The sequence below is a fragment of the Phyllopteryx taeniolatus genome, chromosome 3 (genome assembly GCF_024500385.1).
Source record: "Phyllopteryx taeniolatus isolate TA_2022b chromosome 3, UOR_Ptae_1.2, whole genome shotgun sequence".
Taxonomy (NCBI): Eukaryota; Metazoa; Chordata; class Actinopteri; order Syngnathiformes; family Syngnathidae; genus Phyllopteryx; species Phyllopteryx taeniolatus.
This window is the reverse complement of record NC_084504.1, coordinates 8,415,581-8,431,502: the sequence shown is the minus strand read 5'-3', so window position 1 is coordinate 8,431,502 and position 15,922 is coordinate 8,415,581. Positions and strand designations below refer to the sequence as shown.

General features: G+C 40.2%; 1 protein-coding gene across 1 annotated transcript; it reads right to left on the bottom strand.

The window, feature by feature from the left end:
- Positions 1–899: 899 nt before the first annotated feature.
- Positions 900–13,282, bottom strand: si:dkey-164f24.2 (uncharacterized protein LOC566607 homolog). Its single transcript, XM_061766855.1, has 5 exons — positions 13,126–13,282; positions 3,196–4,317; positions 3,034–3,114; positions 2,871–2,961; positions 900–1,585 (listed from the first exon to the last, which is right to left on the bottom strand). The coding sequence occupies exons 1-4, from the start codon at positions 13,168–13,170 to the stop codon at positions 2,899–2,901; spliced, it is 1,311 nt and encodes a 436-aa protein (XP_061622839.1). The 5' UTR covers positions 13,171–13,282; the 3' UTR covers positions 900–1,585; positions 2,871–2,898.
- Positions 13,283–15,922: the final 2,640 nt, after the last annotated feature.

The following is a 15,922-nucleotide window of genomic DNA, read 5'->3' as shown; positions in this document are numbered from 1 at the left end:
ATGTGTGTGTGCGTGTGTGTGTATATATATGTATATGTATGTATGTGTATATATGTATGTATGTGTGTGTATATATATATATATATATGTATGTAAGTGTGTGTGTGTATGTGTATATGTATACATGTATGTGTATATGTATACATGTATGTGTGTATGTATACATGTATGTGTGTATGTATACATGTATGTGTGTATGTGTATGTATACATGTATGTGTATATATATATATGTATGTATGTATATGTATGTATATATATGTGTGTGTATATATGTATGTGTATATATATATATATATGTATGTGTATATATATATATATATATGTATGTGTATATATATGTATGTGTATATATGTATATATATATGTGTATATATATATGTGTATATGTATATATGTATGTGTATATGTATATATGTGTATATATATATATATGTGTATATATGTATATATATATATGTATATATGTTTTGTTTTGTTTTGAAAATTGTAGCTCCCCAATCAGAGTAAATGAGGCATGCTAATGCTTGACAAACATGACATCACTTCCACTAGCCGTTGGGTTGGAAAGTGTAACTCCACCCAGGTTGTCTCAAAATCATGAACATTTGACTGTGCTCAATAAAACCAAATTTTTAGCCAATTTATGGTTCACAATTTGCAGTGAATTAAGTATGTATTTCAAAACCTTTACAATGCAAATATGAATTTTAACCGACCGGCATAAACCCCTTTTGCACTCTGATCTTTAAGTAATAAACTGGTCGCTATGTGCGAAAATATCTCAGTAATTGGGTGTGAGTCGGTTAGCGAAATGCTAGCTGGGCCTTATGCTACTAGCTCCATCCACAAGTGAACATGCTGTATGTGCGTCAGAGGGGAAAAAAACAAGCATCTCCGCAAGTTTTTACAGCTTTATTTCAAAGGTTCAAACACAAAACCCTTCCAAATATGTAGTGCTCCAGTCCTCAAGAACAGAACCGTAACACATCACATGATACAAAAGGAATTATAAAAGCAGGGGGAAAACAATACAATGGGATGTTTTAGTGTCAAACTGATCCTAGTACGCTAAAGCTTTGTTTTCCACCAAGTGGTCTGGTTCAGTTTGGTACACATCCACATTGGTAAATCCTGACCAGGCTTGTGTCTTAATTGGAGGATGTCGATTGCCTTGGGTGTTTTTGAACACTTTCTCACAGTGTAACACCCAAAAATATAAGTACACCTTACTGTACTGCACAGTGGAAACCAGGCTTGAATGTCCCTCACTTTCTTTTGACAACAGACCAGAGTGACATGTTTGTCTTCCACTGTGAATGATTTACAGTGCATGGCGTGCAGGATCCGCAATGTGTTTCCACTTGGATACTTTTGGCTGGCCGGGCCTTGGCCTCTGGCTTTTTGGAGGGGCATATAGAAACGGGGATGACTGAATCTGGACAGGAACCAAGGCACTTAAAAGTGTAGCTGTCGCGTCAATTTCCTATTCTATGTCCTGAATTGGAAAAAAAAAAACTAATCAAGAAAAGTCATCTGGTTCATTCGCAGTATGTCCTCCAGTCTACCAAATGACCGTGCGGTATCTGAAACGAGACAAAAGGGGAGACGGGTCATTTCAAAACATTGGTGTCACCCAACTTTACCCAGGAAGTGGAGTAAATAGAATAGATGCAAGGTTTTTATCTGGGAAGAAAAGTAGAGAGGTACCAAGGAAAGAAGGTTGTGAGCCAGGAAGGAAGACAGGTACTAAAAATGGATGGTTGTTACCTGGGAAGTCACGGAGACTAATATCAAAAGAAAGATTTGAAAAAGAAAGGAAAAGAAAAAATAAATTAGTATACCAAAGAATGATGGTTACTCTGGAAGTAAAGTAGACTGGTGCCAAAAAACTTTGGATGGACGTAAGGCAGCCCAGTACCAAAAAATGAAGGCTGCCGCCCAGTAAGTACGGTAGAGCAGCACTAAAGATGAACAGAACCTTTTCCCATTTGAAATACAACCCTCCAAAGTGGCTAGTGGGAGTGTCGGTGTTACCCGCTAACGCTGATATTTATATTCAAGCCCTGGTTGTCACCTGGGAAGTAAGGCAGACTAGTACCAAAGAGTGAGGGTGTTTAGCTGGGAAGTAAGTAGACCTGTACCAAAGAATGACGGTTGTCACCCAGAAAGCAAAGAAGGTTGTTAACCAGGAAGTAAGGCAGATTATTACTAAATAATGAAGGTGGTTACCTGAGATATCAGGTAGACTGGTGCCAAAGAAGGATGGCTGTTATCCAAAAAGTAAGGCAGACCAGTACCAATTTATGAAGGATGTCACCCAGTGAGTAACAAAGGTTACCTGGGAAGTAAGGCAGACAGTGCCATAAGGAAAGATCTCGCCCAAGAAGTAAAAAAGATTGTTACCCTAGAGGTAAGGTAGACTTGCACTAAAGAGAGGTTTTTACCTAGGAAGTAGGATAAACAGTGCAAAAAATTGAGGGTTGTTACTCAGGAAGTAATGAAGGTTGTTACCCGGGCAATAAAGTGGTATCAAGGAAGCAAGGTTGTTAACTTGGAAGTAAGGTAGAACAGCACTAAAGAACGAAGGTTGTTACCCAGGAGTAAAGATACATCGGCACCAAAGAAGGAAGATTGCTACCCGGGAAGTAGGATAAACGATACTGAAGAATGAGGATTGTTACCCAGGAAGTAAGATAGACTGGTAGCAAAAAAAGAAACTTGTTGCCCAGGAAGTAAGGTCAACCTGTACTAAAGAATGACGGGTTGTTAGACAGGAAATACAGTAGACCGGCACCAAAAGTGTAAGTTTGTTGCCCACAGATAAAGCGCGACTTGTATCAAAGAAAAAAGGTGAAGTTCTTAACTTACCAATACAAAAAAGGAGTGTCTTGGAGGTCTATCCCTCGATGGAGACCTCTGGAATGAGGTGAGAATTCAGCGCTGCCTCCAGCGGTATTTGCTGAACACACAAAGTCTTCAGTTTACATGCAACAAAAACATGTTTTTAAAGCATGGCTTGCGCGTTCTTCACCATTGATGATCCCAGCTGCATCTGACGTGACTGTATGCTGCTCTCCTCCGAAGGACATTTCAGACTGGCAGAGGCGGTGTCCTGTAACACCCAAAAACTAAATGAATAAATAAAATAAATTAGCATCATCGTCATAGACAGGACTCAAAGTGTGGTATGCACCTCTTGGATTTCTGCAGTAGCTTCAGTGGGGGGTTCAACAAGCTGCTTGACTGATTCTGTTTCTACCTTAACAGCAACAAGTTGTGCCTCAGCCACTGCTTCAGGTTTCGGTATGTTGACGACAACCTCTGGTTCCGGCACCAGGACAACCTCCTGAACTGGCTTGACTGCTTCAGCCACAGGTTCTGGGCCAAGGGAGCAGACGACAACTTGTTCTGCCACCTTTTGGAGTTTCAGTTCTATGCCAGCTACTGGTTCTGCTTCAGGGATCTCATTGGGTACTGCTTCAGGGATCTCTTTATGTTCTGCTTCAGGGATCTCCTTGGGTTCTGCTTCAGGGGTCTTCTTGGGTTCCACTTGTTCTGGTAAACTTGCAACACCCTGTTTTACTGGTTCTATGTCAAAGGTGCAACAGACCAATTCTGGTACTTGCTCTACCGACTGTGATTCCACATTGACAGCCACTTCTTCTTCAACTACTGGTTCTGGGTCAAGGGTGTAACAGACGACCTCTTCTGAGACCTTTTGGATCGCCCTTTTTTCGGGTTCCGGGTCAAACGTAGATCTGACCACTTCTGGCACACTGGCGACAACCTGCTCCATCGGTTCTGTTTCCACCTTAACTGCCGGTTTTGCTGCAGTAACAGTTTCTGGGTCGAAGATACAACTGACCAGTTCTGGCACACTGGCGACAACCTGACCTTCCGATTCCGGTTCCACCTTAACAGCCTGTTTTGCTTCAGTCTCTGTTTCTGTGTAGAAGGTACACCTGACCAGTTGTGGCACCCTGGCAACGACCTGCTCTACAAATTCTGGTTCTACCTTATCGGCCGGTTCAGCTTCAATTACTGTTTCTGGGATGAAGGTACAACTGACCAGTTGTGGTACACAAGCAACAACCTGCTCTACTGACTTTATATCCACCATTTCAATTTCTCGTTCTGGTGCATTGCAGACCACCTCCTGCATGGATTCGGGTTCTGCTTTTTGTTCTGGCGCAGTCAGTCGCTCCTCTGATCGGGTGTCCTCCTGTTCGGCAGTTAGTTCTGGTTCAGGTGTAGTTGTGGAGACGGCCTCACTTGCTTTTGCCACTGGTTCCGGTTCCAAGACTTCAGGCTTGACCTATAGAGAAAAGAACAAATGTGAGTTATCCAGTTCAAAATTCTGCCATCTTGGTCCAAGCGGGAACCCAACCGCTGCCTTAGCCACCCCGCAAAAAATACCCCACAGACCCCCCTCCCCCACTGTGGTCACGTGTATCGGTTAGATCGGTACAAAAGAAGGCTTGTTACCAGGGAAGTAAAGTAGACGAGTACAAAAAATCTGTTCATAACCTGAGAAGTAAGGTAGACAGAGACCCAAGAAGGAAGCTTGTTGCCCACAAAGTAAGGTAGTCCTGTACCAAGCAAGAAAGGTAACTACCCAGAAAGTAAGGTCCCACCGGCTACAAGGATGGATGGTGTTACCCAGGAAGAAGGTAGACCAAGGAAGTAAGTTTGTAACCGTGAAGTAAAGTAATCCTATGGTTACCGGCTACAAATATGCAAGGTTGTTACATAGGAAGTACAGTAAACTAAAGAAGAAAGGTTGTTACCCAGGAAGTAAAGTAAACTAGTATGAAGGAAGGAAAGTGTTACATAAGAAAAAAAACCTATGGCCGTCGACAAGTGTGTCAGGCCACATGAATAATTCCAAGCCTCCGAAAGTGTGACATTGAATTATTCATTTTTTCTGGCATCCGTCGTTAATTCAGGCTAGCTTAGCTTCTCTGCCTCAATTGTAAGCCAAACGGGCGCAAACATGGACGTATAGTAGGAAAAAAGTCCATACACACAGTAGCTATAGACCTGGAGGAGATCTAGTAATTGTTTTACTGCCTTGACGGACAGTTCTACTACAACTACAGTACAACTATAAGTCTGGAGTGGCAGAGAAGTATGTTAGAATACTACAGGACATGGATGAGGGCAGCAGAACAGTGGTGAGGTGTGACAGAGGAATTTATGGTGGAGGTGGGACTGCATCAGGGATCAGCCCTAAACCCTTTCCTGTTTATAGTTGTAATGCATAGGCTGACAGATGAGGTTAGACTGGAATCCCCGTGGACCATGATGTTTGTAGATGACATTGTGATCTGCAGTGAAAGCAGGGAGCAGGTGGAGGTACAGTTAGAAAGATGGAGGCATGCACTGGAAAGCAGAGGAATGAAAATTAGCCGAAGTAAAACAGAATATATGTGCATGAATGAGAGGGGTGGTGGGGAAAGAGTGAGGCTACAGGGAAAAGATAGCGAAGGTGGAGGACTTTTACTATTTGGGGTCCACAGTCCAGAACAATGGTGAGTGTGGTAAGGAAGTGAAGAAACGGGTCCAAGCAGGTTGGAACGGGTCCACCCAACCCCCCACCCAGCCACCCAGTGGGGGAAGAGTGATGTGTGATGCAGAAGGTGGAGGTGGAGGGGGGGGGGGTGTTCAGGGGTCTCAGTACAGAATGTTCTGACTAAGCTGAAAACACACAGATAGACATACACACACACAGGGTTCCCCGCTCACCTGCGTGTCCAGAGTGGGCGTGGGCACTTAGTTTTAAAGTTGTTTTTTCAAGATCAAGTACAACTACATTTGAGTACTCGCAGATACCAAACCACTTTTTGTTTTTTTCAGACTGACCCCGAGTACATTTGAGTACTTGCAAATACTCACTGATACCAGGTACAATAGGGGTTTCGCGCCCACTTTGGGGGGTGCTGAAGCACACCTAAAATTAATTCCAACACCCCTACAATTTGAAATAAAAAATATTTTTTTAGACTTGTTTTTCAACAAACTAGAAAAGAGTAAAATCGTAGTACTTGGTTGTAACATAAGAATTTAACAACCAAAACACAGCAACCCCCTATCTCAATTTCCTCAAAAATGATTTTCTCCTGCATTTATAGCCAATGTTTTATTTTTTATTTTTTTTGGGGGGTGGGGTCCTGAATCACCCCTAAAAGTAATCCCAGCAGCCCTAAACCTCTGACCCAAGAATTGCCCCTGCCGGGTACTGATACCTGATAATGCCATAACAATTTTAAGTAGAACCGAGGTTTATCGTCCTGTACCTTTCACACATAACCCAGTGAAAGGCCGCATATTGCCATGTGTGCATTTTTGCGCAGAACCCAGGAAAAGCAAGATATTACCACAACTGTGCGCTTTCACACAGAGATCAAGCAAAAGTGTTGCATCGGAACAAGATGCAGCCTTTGCGTTTCACACAGAAACCAGCAAAGGTTTGTCAGCTTACAAATGCTTTCACACCGAGCTCCTGCAAAATTGCAGCCGAAGTACACGGTTATCAGCCTGTGCCTTTTAAACTGTACCCAGCAAAGACAGGATATTGCCACATGTGAGCATTTTCACACACAACCCAGCAAAGGCAGTATATTAAGGCGACTGTAAGCATTTAAACAGATGTAGTCTGTGCGCTTTCACACAAAGCTCAAGCAAAGGTGTCACATCGGAGCTGTAACATAAGATGCAGCCTTTGTCTTTCACACAGAACCCAGCAAAGGCAGGATATTGGTGCAGCTGTGTGGACTTCTGTGCTGCTTTCATGCACAGGTCTCACAAAACTGCATTAAAAGTAGTGTTCCTCAGTCTGTGCCTTTCAGACAGAACCCAGCAAAGGGAGAATATTGCCACAACTGTGTGTACTGTCATGCTTTCGCTCAGAAATCCTGCACGATTGCCGCCAATGTACATAGTGTTCACGAGCCTGTGCATTTTACACAGAACCCAGCAAAGGAAAGATATTACAGTAAATGTGTGCTTTCACACACAGATCAAACCAAAGCGTCATATTGGAGCTATAACATAGGATTCATCCTTTAAACCCAGCAAAGGCATGATATTGCCAAGTGTGTGCATTTTCACATAGCATCCAGCAAAGGAAGGGTACTGCTTTACCTGTGTGCGCTTTTACGTTTTCACACAGATCCCACAAAATTTCCGCCAAAGTAGATAGTGTTTATCAGCCTGTGCCTTTCACACTAAACCCAGAGAAGGGGCAGAATATTGCCATGCCAGTGTACACTTTAACACGGAGATTAAGCTAAAGTGTTGCATCAGATGCAGCTTTTGTCTTTTATACACAGCCCAGCAAAGGCAGGATATTACCACGTGTGATTTTTTTCACACAGCTCTTCTGTTTCATCTGTGTTGCAGCAGTTTAGCAGAATCTCTGTGCAAAAGCAGAAAAATAACTTTCTATAAATTTCTAGGTCCTGTGTAAAAAGTTAAAAACTGCTGCATCTTATGTGTTTCGACTCTGATGCTACAATTTGTGTTGGACAAATGCCAGATCTAAAAATCCCAATTCCAATAAAGTTGAGACGTGTAAAATGTAAATAAAAACAGAATACAATGATTTGCCAATCCTTTTCAACCAATGTTCAATAGAATACACTACAAAGAGGAGCTATTTCGAAGTTCATAGTGATGAACTTTATTTATTTATTGCAAATATTCACTCAATTTGAATTTGATGCCTGAAACACATTCCAAAATGCTGGGACCGCTGTGTTACATCACCCTTACTTTGGAAACTGAGGATACTAATTGTTGCTTTGTAGGTGGAATTCTTTCCCATTCTTGCTTGGACTTCAATTGCTCAAAAGTCCGGGGAGTCTGTAGTCGTATTTTGCGCTTCGTAATAGATCACATATCTTCAATTCGAGACAGGTCTGGACTTTTGGAAGACCAGTCTAGTACTCACTCTTTTACTATGAAGCCACGCTGTTGTAACGTGCGGAATGTTGCTTGGCATTGACTTTTCTGCTTTCTGTCATTTCTTGCTTCTCAGCGCTTACATGCAGCGATTTCTTCAGATTCTCTGATTTTTTTTGTCGATATACTGGACCTGAATCCCAAAATTCCTTGCAAAAATATATGTTAGGTTTGTTGGAGACTGTCAATAATTTATGATTTTTTTTAAAAACACAGCTTTGTTAAATACTGTCTTCGATCTTAACAAAAATGTAAGTTAACTTTGTGGTCGACTGAATCTTTAATGATAACAAAAAGTGTATGTTAGCTGTGTCGAACGCTACATTTTCTACGATATTTACAAAAACTTCTACGGAGTTTACAAAAATGTATGTTGGGTTTGTCTGAAATTTTAGTTTCCGATGTTTACAGAAAGACGCATGTTATCTTTGTCCATCCATCCATCCATCCATTTTCTGAGCCGCTTCTCCTCACTGGGGTCGCAGGCGTGCTGGAGCCTATGCCCGCTATCATCGGGCAGGAGACGGGGCACACCCTGAACTAGTTGTCAGCCAATCGCAGGGCACATACAAATAAACAACCATTCGCACTCACATTCACACCTACGGGCAATTTAGAGTCTTCAATCAACCTACCACGTATGTTTTTGGGATGTTGGAGGAAACCGGAGTGCCCGGAGAAAACCCACGCAGGCACGGGGAGAACATGCAAACTCCACACAGGCTGGGCCGGGGATTGAACCCCGGTCCTCAGAACCCCCTACAGACCTAGAGCTGGTTATCCATGATCCATCATGGGCCCGAGAAAAATGTCAACAAAGCCTACTGGTTACATAACTGGAGCAAAGCGACCGGTGAGAACCTGAAGCGTCCTGACAGGTGCGATGAGCGTAAATGTGTGGCCGTCAGCAGAAGCCCCAGAGACAAGAGCTAGCAAGCCTAATCACTTCACCGCCGCGTGGTAATCACAACACAATCACTGGTGGGAAAATGCTTTTGTGAGCCACGGCGGCAGTGGTGGCCGTCAAAACAAAACCCTCGCTCACACCCCCGTTCACCAAAATGTACAAATTTGGCACGAAGACTCAAAATAGGTTATGAAATACAACTCAAAACTGTCTTTGTTTATACAGTAAAAACATACATTACATTTATCAAGGACTCTAATTGGGTTATAATGTTTCAGACGTTTGATCAGACCCAAAATTGATTCTGATGTTGACAAAAAGATGAACATTAGTTTTGTGTAAGCCCTAAAAGTTTGATGTTTACAAAAACACTTGTTAGCTGTGTTTAAGACTAAATTGTTGATGATATTGTAACATCAACAACTTGTGCCTGTTATTCATCATATTATGTTTTCGAAACCACATTGATTAGCTTTATGACTAAATTGTTTACATTTACAAAAACACGTTCGTTAGCTTTTTCGAAAAGACTAAATTATTAGATGTTTACAAAACATGCAAATTAGCTTTGTCAAAGTCTCTAAATTGTCTTTGTGTGGAAAATATTTATGTTAGGCTTGTTAAAAACGAAATGGTTTACGTTTACTGACCACAAGCTTTGTTGAAGACTTAATTGTCTACAATGCTTCCAAAAACATGTTAGCTTTGCCGAAGACTAAATTGTCTTTGTTTACAAAAAATATGGGTTGTTTGTTTGCTTGTTACGTTTGTAGATTGTCTTAATGTTTGGAAAATGTTTTCGTTAGCGGCAGCCATCAAAAACAACCCCCTCCTCCTCCCTCCCCTCATCTTCCAAATATCCAAACATGGCGTGGCAATGGCTGATAATGTCGACTGACTTCAGATGACTTTTTTAGCCAGCATATGACCCCAACAATAGTAGTACTAGAAGAAGAGGACGACGTTGTGCAGACGTCTATTCAAGACATTCCTTTTCGACACACCACCATATTTGGTCGCGTGCGCCACAGGCAAAGGCAAACGTGATCAAAGGTATTGGGACACCTATAGGAAGCACAAACTCAAGTATAGTTGCTCTGGCCCCCTTGTTGAATTGACCAAATCAATTACGATGTTTATTAAAACAGGTTGGGTTTGTCTGAGACTAAATCGTCTTTGTTTAGGGAAATGTCTAAATGGAAGACACGTACATTAGCTTTTCTGAAGTGTTTAAATTGTCTTTGTCTACTAAAATGAATGTTAAGGTCCATCAAAGACTCTAAATTGAAGATTAGGTTTATGAAAATTTTACTGTCAGTCTTATATTTTCTCAAAAAAAGTAGGTTTAGGTTGATTGAAGATTAAATTGTTTCCAATGCTTATAAAAACATCTTACAAAAATGCTTTGAAGACTCAAAATTCGGTGTGATGTTTTCGATATGTACACTAGCTTTGTTGACGACGCAAAATTTGCATTTGTTTACAAAAACGTACGTTAACGTTGTCAAAGACTTGATTGTTTATGATGTTCATAAAACACATTCGTTAGTTTTGTTGATCACTCTAAACGCTCTTTGTTATAAAAATTGCATTAGTTAATTGGAGGCTAAATTGTTTACGGTGTTTACCAAAACACGTCATGATGACTCCAAAATTATCTGTCGTGTTTACAAAAGAGGTACGTTTGTTTTGTTTTTTTTAAGCCTCTCGATTTAGTGTTTACCAAAAAGTTGTGTTTAAAAACTCTGTTGTCCTTAATGTTTTAAAAATGTATGTTAAATTTGTTGGAAACTTTAAATTGTCTAATATTTAAAAAACAATGTTCACAAAGCAGTTAGTATTGTTGACCACTCTAAATTGTCTTTGTTTTAAAAATGGACATTAGGTTAATCAAAGACTAAATTGTTTGTTTACAAAAACATGTTAGACCAAATTGTCTTTGTTTATAAAATACACAGGTTTGTCAAAGACTAAATTGTCTCTTTTAAAAATTCTCATTAGCTTTTTTCTAGACTCCAAATTCTGTTTATTAAAAATAAAAATGTTAGATTTGTCAACGGCTCTAAATTGTTTACAAAAAGGTAGTTTAGTCTGACGACTTTAAATTATCTTTAATGATTTAAAAATCATCGGTTTAAAAGTCATCGGTTTCTCAGAGACTTTAAATTGTCTTTAATATGTTCCAAATGTACTTTAGGATATCCAAATTGTTTACAATGTTTACAAAAATATACGTTAGCTTTGTAAAAGACTGCAAGTTGTCTGTTTTACAAACCGTTAGTTTCGTCGGAGACTATATTAGTCACGATCTTTACAAAAACGTTTGTTAGATCCATTGAAGACGAAATTATCTTCAGTTTATAAAAATGTATGTCAGGTTTGTCTGTCTTTGTTTACAAAAATGTACCTTAGCTTTATGGACGACACCAAATAGTCTGTATTGTTTACAAAAAAATATTTACTGGCATTCCACGTCCTAAACTCCTCCCACTAAATCCTGCCTTCTCAGCCATACAGCCTTCATCGCCACGGGTCGATTGCTCGTGTCTGATTTAGCATCATGACTCAGCGTGGAAGCTCTCGTATGGCAGGAATTCATTCCAGCGTTAGGGGGAGAAAAAACAACAACATTCCCCAACAATCCTCCTGAATGTCAGGCTATTTAAACCTCGTGCAAAAGCTCCACTTAACCCGACACGTTTTCTTATCTTCAAACTCAAAATAGAAACACTTGCCTGCTTCCTTAAGAAAAGATAGTAAATTTAAGATGATGTTCATACGAATGCTAATATTTGTTCTGATTTATTTAAATTGCTTAATCTGACAGGGTTTTTTTTTATAGCCTGAATAGAAACACTTGCATACTTCTGTAAAAGTGCCTCCTTAAAAAAGGAAATTAAGTTTGATGTTTACATGAATACTAATATTTTTCCCAGTTTATTTAAGCCATGCGTGAAATCTCAACTTCTTTGCACTGTCTACATGTTTTTTGCCCTAATTATAAACATTTGCATTCTTTCTTAAAAGTGCCTTCTTAAAAAATGTTTACTCGAATACTAATGTTTTTCCTGATTTATTTAAACTATTCACGTAATCTCTGTTTAACACGACACATTTTATTTTATTTTTTTTACCTCCAAACAGAAACCCTTGCATACTTCCTAAAAATAAAGATAGTAGATTTATGATAATGTTCATGTTTTTAAAGCATGCATGCTTAATTTTTTCACCACTTTTTTTTTTTTTTTACCTTCGATAGAACACTTGCATACTTTCTTTATAGTGCTCCTTTAAAAAAAGATTGTAAATAATATGTTTACACAAATACTAATGCAAAGCAAATTTATTTATATAGCGCATTTCATACACAAGGTAACTCAATGTGCTTTACATGATTAAAAGCATTTAAAAAACAGTTTATAAACATTAAAAATAGAAAAGTAAAAATACAATAAAAACAGCATACACTGAAAAAAAGACAATTTTAAAGTGGAAATGCTCTAAAAAGCAGGAGAAAAAAATGAGTTTTTAACCTTGATGTTTCCCAAATTAAATCATCCACAAAATCTACACTTAATCTGCCACTTGTTTTTTTTTCTTTTTAGCTCCAAATTAAAACATTTTTTTCCGATTCAAACAACATACGGAATCGCCGCTTAATCCACCGTTTTTGTGCAAAGCGTCTACATTTTTTTTTGCCCTACATAGAAACAATTGCCTACTTCCTTTTTATCCCTCACAGAAACACTAAAACTAAAAAAAAAACCTCCTAAAAAAATTGTCAACCTATGATGTTTCACGAATACTAATATTTTCCCCCAATTTAAATCATGCACAAAATCTACACTTAATCCGCCACTTTTATTTTTTAGCTCCAAATACAAACACACGGAATCTCCGCTTAATCCATCGTTTTTGCGCAAAGCATTTACGTTTTTTTGTCCGACATAGAAACAATTGTCTACTTCCTTCGAAGTGCCTCTTTAAAAAAAGATTGTAAATTTATGTTATTCACATGAAAACAAAAATTCTTCTCAATTTATTTAAGTCATGCATAGAATTTAATCCACCACTTAAAAAATAAAAAAAATAACATTTTCAACCATGCATGAAATCTCTGCGTGGGTTTTTTCAGCCCCGACAGAAACAGTAGCCTAATTTAAAAAAAGACTGTAAATACAAATATTTTTGCTGCATTTTTTAAAGCAATACTCATCTGGGTTGTTGTTGTTGTGTGGCGTGCACTTCACTTACCACTCTCCTCATGCGACGCTGGTTCTTCTTCCTCTTGCTGGGCATGTTGGCATACAAGGATCACAGATGAAAATAATGAAAATGAGCGATGAAGAAGAGAGAGAAGCACAGAGACCTCAGAGAGTGGACGTTTTATACCCCCCCCCCACCCCAAACCCCCCCCACACACATTCTCTTCTTCTTACTTAGGGGTCAAATTGTGTGTGTATGTGTGTGCCATTGTGGGTGAGACAGACGCACAAAACAAAACAGGTGCTCACCAAACTTGATTTTTCCTCAACCTTAAAGGGACAATGCGTAACATTTTCGATTGTTTACTGGGCAGAATCGATGTCTGCGTTTATGTGTTATCATTGGTGTGTTATGACCTCTGCTAATAATCTGATACATTCTCATGAGCAAAGAATTGTAGATTTATTTATACGTAAGAGTGGTGACCCAGTAGGGGAGCGCCATGACAGTCTGCCATATTGAAACTACAGTTGCTGTAAGGGACAAGCAGCGCTAAACACGGAATAACTACTCGGTTCCCTGTGATTCAGCACAGAGATTGAGACACCGGAGGAGAAAATCAGTTTATTACCATACCCCGGCAAATCTGCTCTACTGCAGCAGCAAAATGCAGGACCACGGATATGCAATGGAGACAGTAACATCATCAACGGGAAAGAGAAAAGGGCAACTTAAGCGGCAAAAGAGGATAAACAAATTGGGCTAGCGTTCGCCAGGTGGAAGGAGTTCATGAGAGAAAAGGATTTTAAAAGGGAGGAAGTTGCCGGTGTAGTGTATTTTTAATAAGCACCTGAAGAGAGACACTTTCACAGCTGCTTCAGCTCTTTCTATTTCAACCATCTACTTTAAAGAGACAAAATGCTTATCCATAGATCTCCCCTGCAGTTTACAGGGCAATAAGTCATCTGGGTAAGTTATGAGATGAGCCATAAACGGGGGCGTCTGGTGTAACATCAAAGATTACGATCGCCATTTGGTGGGTCAAATCCAGAATCATTCATTCCTTTGGGTTTCGGTTGATTCAACGATAAGAAGGCCATCTGGTGGACAAAAGGTGACACCAAATATATGTAAGACAAAGTACCTGTACAATTCAAACCTTAGTGAACCAATCAGGCTTAGGGGCGGTACTTAAGAGTTTGCCCACAGATGCCAGACTTTATAAGTTAGTGACTCGAGATTTTCGGGGCTGGGCTCATAGCAAATCTGACCGTGAAAACAGCTGTTATGACACAAAGGCTTGTTCAATAAACCTGATTTAGCCCAACTGACTGCCTGTGTCGCGGAGTATTCTTTGCTTCCACTCGACGTGAGCACTTTCTCACTTTTTCACTTCACCAGCTTTCTACTCGACAAGAAAAAGTTTTTTTTGGTTTGTTTGTTTCTTGGTTTTTTTTAATACAAGTGAAGACGTGCTTGGTTGCCTCCCTGTTAACTTCATATTTTGTCATTCAAACTGAAGTATGGTGAGACATTGCTGTGTTACATGGAGCAGCACCTCGTCACATGATCGCAAAGGAATTCAAAAAAATCGACAATGGACTACGTTTTTACAGCTTTCGTGCTTGGCAGCGGCAAGAAAGAGGGGATTCCTAGTAGTCTCAGATTACGTCGGATGGCTTTGATGTCATCTGCAAAATGAGAGAAAAAAAATCTCAATAGCATGACAGCGACAAGAGTTTGCTCCTTGCATTTTCATTACAGTAAGTAAAACAAACAAATCTGACTTGACATTGTTATATCAAAATCATTCATTCTAGCTGGATAGCTGATTAATGCGAGAACGCTCCATGTATGTGTGTGTGTCTATGTGTATATATGTAACGGACACACCATTAAAGATGACAACCAGCAACCCCCAATCTCGTGCTGTTCCGCATGCCCGCCTCGGCTGCCCCGCTGAGCCAGTCTGCGTACACAAGACATCTAAAGAAAGCCCGGTGTACGTATCAAAGGCGAAGCACGGGAGATTTAACTTCGCAGACGGATGCTAAATGAATTACCAGCCAGTCCGAAGGACAAAGCTGAGACACGGACATCTGGTTTCTCACTAGGACGATCAATTAATTAAATTGATCAAAATATGGTACTTTCAAAATGATATGTTCATCTTCAGTACTTGGTTGGGAATCCCTTTGCTTTAATCACTGCATCGATGCGCTGTAGCATTGATGTAATCAGCCTGTGGCGTTGCCTGGCAGTTATGGAAGCCCAGATTTCTTCTTTGTTTTTTCTCATTTTCCTCTTGATGATACCCCGTAGATTCTCAATTTGTTTAGATCCGGCGAGTTGGCTGGCCAGTCAAGCACTGTGATGGCATGGGCATCAAACCAGTTTTTGGTGCTTCTGGCAGTATGGGCAGGGGCCAGGTCCTACTGAAAGATGAAATCTCCATCTCCATACAGATCCTCAGAAGAAGGAATCATGAAGTCTTCTAAAACATTCTGGTAGACTGTTGTGGTGACGTTGGATTTAAGAAAGCAGAGTTTACCAACACCTGCACCGGACATTGCACCCCAAATCATGACTGACTGTGGATATTTCACACTAGACCTCAAGCAGCTTGGCTTCTGTTCTTTACCAGTCTTCCTCCAAACCCTTGGACCTCGATTCCCGAATGAAAGGCACACTTTACTTTCGTCGGAAAAGAGGACCTTGGACCACTGACCTTAAATTTTTCACTCTTTGTTATATTGCAGGCTGGTACGGCGGACGGCTGGTTAGCACATCTGCCTCACAGTTCTGGGGACCAGGGTTCAAATCCCGGCCCTGCCTGTGTGGAGTT